We start from the raw sequence: 9,625 nt of genomic DNA, 5'->3' as shown, positions 1-9,625 counted from the left end.
ACAACGAGGGCTGTGTTCTAACATCTACTGCTCAGAAAATATTTTTGTCATGTAACAAACATAACTTGTAAAAACAATCTGCAACATACACAAGTTTTCTTGACAAATGCGACAAAATGCCGGACATGACGTGTGGCGCTCCAGACAAGCTCCAGCCAATCGCGCGTCCCTCTTATGTATCCACAAGCGAACGTGTGTCCCGCGCCGTGCATCCTCGTGTTCAGACATTTCTTCCTCCATGTGTTCAGAAGACACTGGGCGACGTTGGACGACTTCGGTGACATGGACGTGCATTGAACGCATTGGCAGCGCTGACAGGCAGTTGGTTCAGACAGATAAGTGGCATGCTGGAGCGCTGGGTTGGTATACGTTCTGAACTGGCACGTTCCGCAGGAAAGTGCCAGGTACGTCGTGTTTGTGTGTGACTCACTGCGACTACTAGAAACATGGAACAGCGTGCGAAACAACTTAGTGACGTTAAGTGTGTGATCCGCGCCTTGCTTGTCGCCAACAGCGGCCCTATCGGGTGTGCTACCTTACTGAGGGACTACCGTACGCAGGAGGGCCGTCCGATGCCGTACACGAGATTTGGTCACCGAGACTGCGTGGAATTTCTTGAAAGCCTCCATGACACTGTGCACGTGCAGCGCACTGGGGACGACGTGCTCATTAGTGCAAAGCTCGACGAAAGCGTTCGCCATGTGCACACGTTGGTCCAAGCTCAGAAGGCTCGTGAACCCGTCCCGCGTCCTCCTGTAGTCCGTCCACCACGGGAACGGGGCAGCGCTCCGGAACTTCCGGAAGACGTGCTAGAGAACATACTGAAGATCATGGGCGAAGGTGATGTGCACGCGCGCGTGCTGCGGGACGCGTACTATCAGCGCTTCGGTTCGTCACTCGACGTTGAGCAGTACGGCTTCACCTCGCTCGAAGACTGCCTGGCACGGGTCCGGTTGGTAGCTGAGAATGATACAGGCCTGTCCGAAGCTATCGTCGAAGTGTTGGCGCAGTACCCGGAGGGAATTTATATGTCGCACTTCGCCGAGGCTTATGCACGTGAGCGGGGCCTCCCGCTGACCTCGAGGACTATACAGCTGGTGCGCCGTTGGCCCCAACTCTTCAGCGTGCAGAAGCCCGACTCTTCGGGCGATTTCATCCTCCAGCCTGCCGTCAAGTCGGCCACCGTATTACTGCCTCCGGAAGCTCTGCCCGCCCAGTCTGCCGTGCGTGTGACCGACGTGTGTGGTAGCCCCGCCGCACTGACCGTGGCTCTGCGGGCACCGGAGAGTAAGTCGTCGCTAGCCCTTCTAGAGGCGGCCATGGGTAACTTCTACGAGCCGGCGGCCTTCGGACCACCCTTCGACGCGGAACCCGGCCGTCCCTGTGCCGCGTTGTGCGCGGAGACTTGGCGCCGCGCTCGCGTGGTCACCGTGACAAGCGACATCGTGGAGGTAGAGCTGGTAGACGTGGGCGGGCGCCAGTCACTCGCTCCGCACCGGCTCCGGCCTCTGGCGCCGCGTTTTACCGAGCTGCCCGCACTGTGCACGGTGGCCACCCTCAAGTGGCCGCCGGGAACAAGAGCGTGGTGCGAGACGGCCGGCGAACGCCTGCGCGAGCTGACCCAAGGCTGCCAGCTTACGTGCCGCTTCGATGGGACTCACGTTGATCTACAGAACGCGCAGGGATCGTCGCTGACAGAACAGCTGGCCAGTGAAGGCCTGTGCAAACCGGCCTGGAAACGTGTGACACTTTCAAATGATGTCAGCTTCAACGTTGTGTGGTTGGAAGAGGTGCGCTACATCGTTTCGTGCGACCTGTCTCGTCTGATGGGCCGGGAGGGTGACAGTGCACTGAAGGAACTTGAGCGCCGTGGCATCCGCTTCCAGTGTGTGAGCCTGCACCGCGACTCCGAGCCGTGGTGTACCCTGGGGCCGCTTTTTGGAAGCAGCACCGACGAAGTGTGCCTCTTCCCAGCCGACAACATTGCTGATGCTGTAAATATACTCTGCTATCCGGACAATCAAGTTGCCATCGAAGTCAGGCACGAACTTGCAAAGCTTCAAGACAGCTGATCAGAAATGAGTCGTGGTGTCAAATTTTTGAAGGATCTTGTTCAGGGACCAGCCATTTGGATCATGAAGTTTAACCTCATGTTACGGGTCACACAATGAAGCGACATTCAATGCATTCGCTTGACCGTTTTGTAAAAGAAAAGGACATTCTTTATACATTCTTGCATGATGCCTTGTTTCTCAGTCCCAATTTCTTCACTTTTTATAGCTTACCCTCTTCTTCCTAGACTCTTTCCGTATTCCTCCCACTGCACACAGGGTGTCCTGTGGGTGGTTTCAGCGAGACCTGGGGTGGTATTCTCCCGGTGTCGCCTTTTGCGACATGTCGCAGTCGCACTTCGCTGATTGGCTCGAGCCGCGGTGACGGCGGCGTGACAACACGGATCCGCCTTCCTGCTACGTCGTCGTGACGTCGCCCCAATTTACTACGCTTAGTCGAACAACGGAATGCGCTGAAGCGATTCGCGCGGGCGACGGGCTACCGTTAGCGTACGAACGCAATCGGCAGTTGCAGCTTTTGCACCCTTGGCGTGAAAACATGGCGACGTCCTTTCAAGCGAGAGCCGCCCGCTTCAGCCAATTCAGCAGTCCTTGCGATTCCGGTCGGCATGTTTACCGGCAACTACTGGTGTTGTTACTTTTCGCTATGACTTACCTTGCTTCGACGATAAAGTTTAAGCTGCAATTCAGCCTAGTTTTTTAGATACGCTCTCGATTCTGGAGCGCGCAAGCCTAATGGGACCTCCAGCTACACTGCTACCGTCTGCAACTGCCCGAAACGCAGCCGAAACCTAGCACAACCGTCCGGAACGAAAGAAAAATAGATTTGGAGCTTTTTCGCGGTGTTTTATAGACTTAAATGAAGTAAAGCGAGTTTATATTAAATTTGCAAATGTTTTTTTGAACATTAGACGTCATGTGATGGCAAATATTCTTGCTATAAAAGATACGAAACTACTGCTGCTAGTAAATCAGCAGTGGTAAATTGTCGCTTCTCGGAGTGAATGAATGCACCGCAGACGAAAGTGCCGGCGGCTTTTTCCGTTTCTTCGAGCATCTGTAAGCACTTTTTTAGGCCCCGCCCATATGCGACATGTCGCAAAAGGCGACACCGGCAGAATACCACCCCTGTGAGCATGGCTCATGGCTCATTGACACGATAGAGTATGTTGCCATGAGTGTATCAGCCAAGTGTCATAGTTTCATGGTATGTAGTGCTTAAGAGTCGAAGTGAACTATGTTTAATTTCGTGCAGTGTGCTGTTGCATCTGTTTCGCTGCCATCACGGTGCGACATCAGTCTCTGCACCACTCCTCGAGCAACAGCAGGCTTGTGATGCAATGGTGAGGTGACGTGGCTGTGGTAGACAAGGCATCACTCCTGGAGCCACAAGCGTAGGAATAAGGGAGAACAGATATCAAGTTAAGTGAAAAGGCAAAAGCCAATTACAGGGCCTTATATTTGCCTGCTTGTACTGTAAGGATTTTTTTTGGGATGCCATTGCTTGTAAGGCAACCCCACCTATTCGAAGGCTGTTTCTCATGATGCCCTTGCACAAATGGCAATAAAGCACTGCACTTTATTAGCTTTCTGCACACTCCTTGACGCTGCTAGCTGTGAAAAAGTGTCTGTGGGGTTAAACAGCCTTGACATTGTGGTATGTTGCTGCTGAAAACTACCACATTCCCATATGATATTGGCAAATGATTATTTCATGCTGGAAGCCAGTCAAAGATGGGAAGAGAGTAAAGAAATGTGCTGGACACACTGCCACTGTCAGCTGAAGTTTCACTGATAAAGAGAATTTATACATGTAATACTGGTTGCATGCGCATTGCATGAGAGGTCCCACAAAATAATTTGAGAACCTTTTTTCTAGAGCGCCTAAAATCATGCACGCTTACACTGCCCTGTGACCCGTTCCCTCCTGCCAACAAAGTTTTTGTCACCACGGTCTAAAAGATTTCTTCCTTGCTCAGCGCCAATAATGGCTGGCTTATACGCTCTGGGCATCTTTTTAAATTATGATATGCTGCAGCAATCTCGTGTGTTGTCTGTTCTCTGTGCCCAGAGAGGACGTCAGTTTTGGCGAAACACGAGATGCAACTTGTGGCAGTGCTTTCGCATGTGCAGTCCTGGAATGTTTTTTAATCTGTAAGCATTCTCCATCGTCGTCGTCAGCACAACTATGCTCACTGCAGGGCAACGGCTTCTCCCATGTCCCTTTAATTAACCCATTCCTGTACCAGTTACGGCCATCTGATGCCCTAACTTCCTGATCTCATCCGCCCACCTAACTTTCTGCCGCCCCCTGCTATATTTGCCTTCTCTTGGAATCCACTCCGTTAGCCTTAACAACCATCTTATCTTTTCTCCACTTTACATGCCCTGCCCATGCCCACTATTTCTTGATTTCAATCGAAATATCATTACAGTCCTGCCCTGTTAATATGGCCAGTTTTTCTGAGGACCAAACTTTTTAAATGCACTTACGTCTCATTAATATGGAATCTCCCTGTCTGGAGAATGTACAAAACAAACATGCACAAAACCCATTGGGGCCTGTGTATATCTGCCGTTGAATATGGACAGCAGTGAGAACAAAATCTTGGTTGCCCTATTGTGATGTTTCTGTTCGTGTATTTTGAAAGTATGACACCAGCAAAAGTGAAAATGCCTTAGTGCTGACACCCTCTGGTGCTTTCGTGCTTTACAGTGCCCAAGTGCCCAGTTGATATTCCCTTAAGGTTTGCCGTATTGCATTTGATGTGAAGAAAACTCAGCAGCCCGTGGTGTGTTGCTAGCCGCATTTAACAGCTATCAGCAACTGAGTGCAGATGTACTATCGTGCTCAATACGAGCTGCAACACTCGAGCTATGGCAGTAGCTCAGTTATGAAGCAGGGCGAGCTCAGTGGGGCTGAACACTGATGCATTTAGCCGTCGATGGAAAGAACAAAGTGCACTAGATGGTTGTGCTAGGTGGGTGTTATGTGTGAAGGTGCAGTGATTTACTATAAAGCAAAAACCTTTGGCTGACTTTCAGCATGTTTCAAGCCATATTGAGTGCGATACGTACAATTGGTTCAGAGGATCTGAAAAGTCATAGGAGGGGATAAGCCACCATACCATGATACACCATTACGCATGTGATACAGCCAGGGGCTTCAAAAAGCACGGCATTATTTAAGAGATGTTGGTCACAAGAATAATGCACTTAGAACTCTCAAGGTTCCGTTTAATTTTCACTTCACTGCCTACCAATATGTGCTGAAGCAGAACTCGATTACAAAGTGTTTTTATCTCGGATTCTTTTTAATGGTTCCTTACTGCAGACTACTCGTCTTATGGACAGTTTTGCTCGGGAACGAAATTGTCCATATTAACGAGGCATGACAGTGACTCATGTTTGTTCCCTGACCCACTCTGGTCTCTTTCCGTCTCAACGTTACACCTATAATTTTCCTTTCCATAAGTTGCTGCACTAACCTCAATTTGAGTTCAACCCTTTTTGTTAGCTTCCACACTTTTTCTGCATAGGTGAGTATCGGTAAAATACAGTTGTTATATCCTCTTCAGGGATACTGGTACACTGCCATTCGTGATCTGAGAGTATTTGCCAGATCTACTCCACCCCATTCTTATTCTCCTAGTTATTTCACTCTCGTGGTCCAGATCTGTGGGTGCTACCTGCCCCAAGTACACAGATGTATCCCCGTGCTACTTCCAACGCTTTGCTGCCTGTCGTAAACTGCTGTTCCTTTTAGTCTGCTGAACATTAGTGCGGTGTACTAGGCAGCCTACTGTGCTCATCATCATCATCAGTCGGACTACGCCCACTGCAGGGCAAAGGCCTCGCCCATGTCTCTCTAATTAACCCTGTCCTTCGCCAGCCGCGACCGCCATATTCCCGCAAATTTCTTAATCTCATCCGCCCACTGTGCTATGTTACTCATTTTAGTTTACTCAGAAGTTTGCAGCGCTGTTTGAAGGCTGCGGCTATCTGAGCTGATCAGAATGCCATGCCCTACAAAACATGTCCCTCTGTGCCTTTCATCCCACTACTGGTGGCTCCATCTCTGGAAGGAAAGAGCACCAGTATCCAGCTACTGCACCCAGGAGACTTGGTCAATTCGGCGGATGTCTAGTTAACGAATGGCAACACACCTCTTCACAGCAAGCCTTGTGTTTGTGCGGTCTTTCTCTGCCAATTTAAACAGTGAATGGAACGCTCTCTATACTTTCAAAACACCATCCTGAACTACCTTTTCAATTACTGCAATAATCATGAAAAATAGTTGCAACACTGCTCAAATGTTCAAAGGATTATTTGTTGTATTCCTTGGCCCTAGTGAGATGACAGCTGTGCAACATTAGCTCCATTTATTCCCACAGTTGTAATGTGCTTGCTTGCAGCGTTGCTTAACTATCACTGCAGTTGCAGTGCGGGAGCTTTTGCTCACGGTGTGCATGTATCAGTGCTACTATAGCCAGCCCTGCAAGACTGTGATGCGACTGCCAGATTAAACAATGAAATGCTGCTTGCCTATCTCGTCATGTTAGCTTTTTGTCTTGCATAACCAAATGATACTTGCCTTGAAGACTACAAAGGTGCAGGATAAAGCAGGCTTCGTACTGTGCAGGTTTTTCAACTAAATTGCGCCATACTTTAAAAAAACCGAATGCTATATGAAGATGCAACTAGTTCATGGCTGCAGGTAGCCATCTTGACCAGGGCAGCATATTTCATGAAGTGTGCCTGATTTGGTAACTGGCAAAGGTAAACTGGCAGTTTTCATGTTTAACCTTAGCACAAAATTTTTAATGTAAAAACTGTAGAGCATGTTGGTAAAGGCCATTTAAGTTGTGTACTTCGAGGTAACTTTAGCGTGGTTCTGGTTGAGCTCGAAATAAAGCCCGTAAGGTTTAAAAAATCGTTACAAGACAACATATGCTCCCATGTCACGATGCTTGCACCCTCAAACATACCCTAATTAAAGGAACTCTGTATACAAACCATCGTGCTGATGTGGGCTACTTGTTCGGACACTGATAATCCGGCAATGCTGAGCACAAAACATCATACATGCAGTGCCAGTCTTCAGCGCTCGGCACTGTGTAGGATTAGCTAGGTCTGTGCATTAAAGGTACACTGAAGAGGAATCTGAACTTGTCTTTTTGCCGCGGGAACTCGATCTACACGTTCCGAGCTTTCTTAGAAACTGCGATTTACTGCCCTGTGCGGCCGATTTCCCCAATTAAATCGAATTAACGTCCGGCTCCCGCCTTTTTTTTTCTTTTTAATTCTGCCTCATACGGTGGGCGGAGTCGACCAGCGCGGGGAGTGCCTTTCACCCAGTCCTGTGGCGGCTTGCCGCTCTGCCATCGGCGGAGTAATACGTAGTAGTCCGTAGTAGCAAATAGTCCGCACGTATTTTTATTTCTTCGGGCTTATTTTGCGGCTATATTGTCTGCGAATGAAACTATTTATTCATGGAAACCTAAAAAACAAAGCCTCCACGGGACTGGGTGAAAGGCGCTCCACAAGTTGGTCGACTCCGCCCACCGTACGAGGCAGAATTAAAAAAAAAAAGGCGGGAGCCGGATGTTAATTCGTTTTAATTGGGGAAATCGGCCACACAGGGCAATAAGTCACTGTTTCTAAGAATGCCAGGAACGTGTGGATCGAGTTCCCGCGGCAAAAAGACATGTTCAGATTCCTCTTCAGTGCACCTTTAAGCCACAATGAATAAACCGGTCACAGTGGTGTTTCTGCATTGAGCATGGGCACTTTCATTTTGCTAGAATCATAATTACTGCAATATAGGTGCAGCCATGTTAGACTACAAGAAACCTTTGCTATGCAGCAAAACAGTGACAATGTGGTTGCGTTCCTTCTGCAGCATCATGATTCTAATAAAGCAAAGTGCCCGTGTTTATCATGGCCCTATGACTGCGAGGGGTGGCATGTTTATTCACTGTGGCTTTGTGTAACCGAGTGCTCTCAGCTGGGGCATGTTTAAGAGGTTGCTGATATTCTGGCTTGGGAGTGCGTAGTCATGAGAATCTTAAAATTTTGTGGGATTTATTTTGAATACAAAGAATAGGAAAGTTAGTTGGAAAAAACAACTGAAATGAGTATTTCTCAGCATGCACCATAACTTTTACAGAAAAACTTTTTGTGCCATAGTTAATAATAAAAAGGTTGCTAATTTGTCTTTGTTAATTAGCAAATTAGATGCATTAAAAATATATGCTAACCTGGTCAAGATACCTACAACCATGCACTGATATTTTCATGCAGCGCGGCACAGTTTTTTAAAGCTTAAGGGTTCATGTCAGTCGGTCAAGAGGTCGTGAGCATAAAATGGCACTGTCAGTAAAACTTTTGACACTGTTACTGTTATGTTGGCTGCTCAGTTTAACTCGGCTTTTGCATGTGCTGTGCAGAACATGTTCATTCCTAGTCCACCCTCAAACAATTTTTTTTTTGTACTTGAGTCAGTGTTTTGGCCTCGTCTGCATGGAGGACGATATTTGATATGTATGAGTAAGCTTCAATTGGCAAAAATCACACAATCCACATGGTCTGACGGATGAATTGATTTGCAGTCACTTTGGTCAGTTCAAAGGTTCACTCAACACTATTAACACCAGAGATATCGGAAGGAGTGAAAAAATCCTAGTGATTCCGTTATACAAAAACGAAGAAAGAAATAAAGTTCACAACTACCAATGTATTTCAATCATACCATCTTTGGCGCTGATTCTTTAAAAATAAGTGTAATCTGTAACGCTAAGCTTTCAATGAATCCACAATGTGTTTTCACCCAGCTGCTTTGGATTCATCGGTGGTCGCGGCATTCAGAAAGCACTATGCGGAGTTTCAGACTGTTTAAATACTTCTCTGGACAGCAATAAATTTGTTGCTGTTTTGTTCCTAGCTATCATCATGCAGAGTGTTTGACTCTGTCTATCATGAATTTGTTCATGTAAGAGTCCAACTATCGATTTCGGAGTATTGTTTTTTTTATCTCCTGTCTTTGTCACCAGCGCTAACAATGAAATCCTCTTTGAAACAGGACTCACACTGATGGACGCGTTTATCTCCAAAGTATGTGGTCAGACTCTCGTATTCATCATCTCCCACAAAGAACCACGCACTTTGTTGACACCACTTATCTTCACAGCTGTGCTACGCTACGCTCAATGCCCGTTTTTCTGCGGTCACCGAACATGATTTGAGCAGTGAATGTCTTCTGAAGCTGCATGTCATTGATTGCTTTCACTGCTCTGACCTATTGCCATAACAGGGTGTAACGATTTATTTGGGGTGTAGTAGTACCTTTTTCCCAGACAATGAGTTGCGACTACAAGTGTACTAGTAATTTAACTTTTTTTTTTTTAATTTTTCAGCCAGAATGTATCTATGCTGACTGTTCCTTTTTCATTAATTGTTTCCAACAGACAAGCTCCGCCACACTTTGGATTGGCAAAAGCTGTGAGGCATCATCCATATGACACCCTCAAGCACACACACACACAGAAAACCGG

The 9,625-nt window shown here is 47.4% G+C and overlaps 1 protein-coding gene across 1 annotated transcript; it reads left to right on the top strand.

The window, feature by feature from the left end:
• Nucleotides 1-180: 180 nt before the first annotated feature.
• On the top strand, nucleotides 181-3,657 carry LOC149344284 (uncharacterized). Its single transcript, XM_089546233.1, has 2 exons — nucleotides 181-1,994; nucleotides 3,328-3,657. The coding sequence occupies exons 1-2, from the start codon at nucleotides 447-449 to the stop codon at nucleotides 3,406-3,408; spliced, it is 1,629 nt and encodes a 542-aa protein (XP_089402359.1). The 5' UTR covers nucleotides 181-446; the 3' UTR covers nucleotides 3,409-3,657.
• Nucleotides 3,658-9,625: the final 5,968 nt, after the last annotated feature.

Source organism: Amblyomma mixtum, chromosome 5, assembly GCF_055824585.1.
Source record: "Amblyomma mixtum isolate Tamu chromosome 5, ASM5582458v1, whole genome shotgun sequence".
NCBI lineage: Eukaryota > Metazoa > Arthropoda > Arachnida > Ixodida > Ixodidae > Amblyomma > Amblyomma mixtum.
This window is presented reverse-complemented; position numbering and strand designations above follow the sequence as displayed.

Bases quoted from the DNA above. Each gene is read 5' to 3' on its own strand.
- LOC149344284 (XM_089546233.1), top strand. From the start codon at position 447: ATGGAACAGCGTGCGAAACAACTTAGTGACGTTAAGTGTGTGATCCGC. The intron at 1,995-3,327 runs GTAAATATACTC...AATTTCGTGCAG, and splicing joins CCGACAACATTGCTGATGCT to TGTGCTGTTGCATCTGTTTC.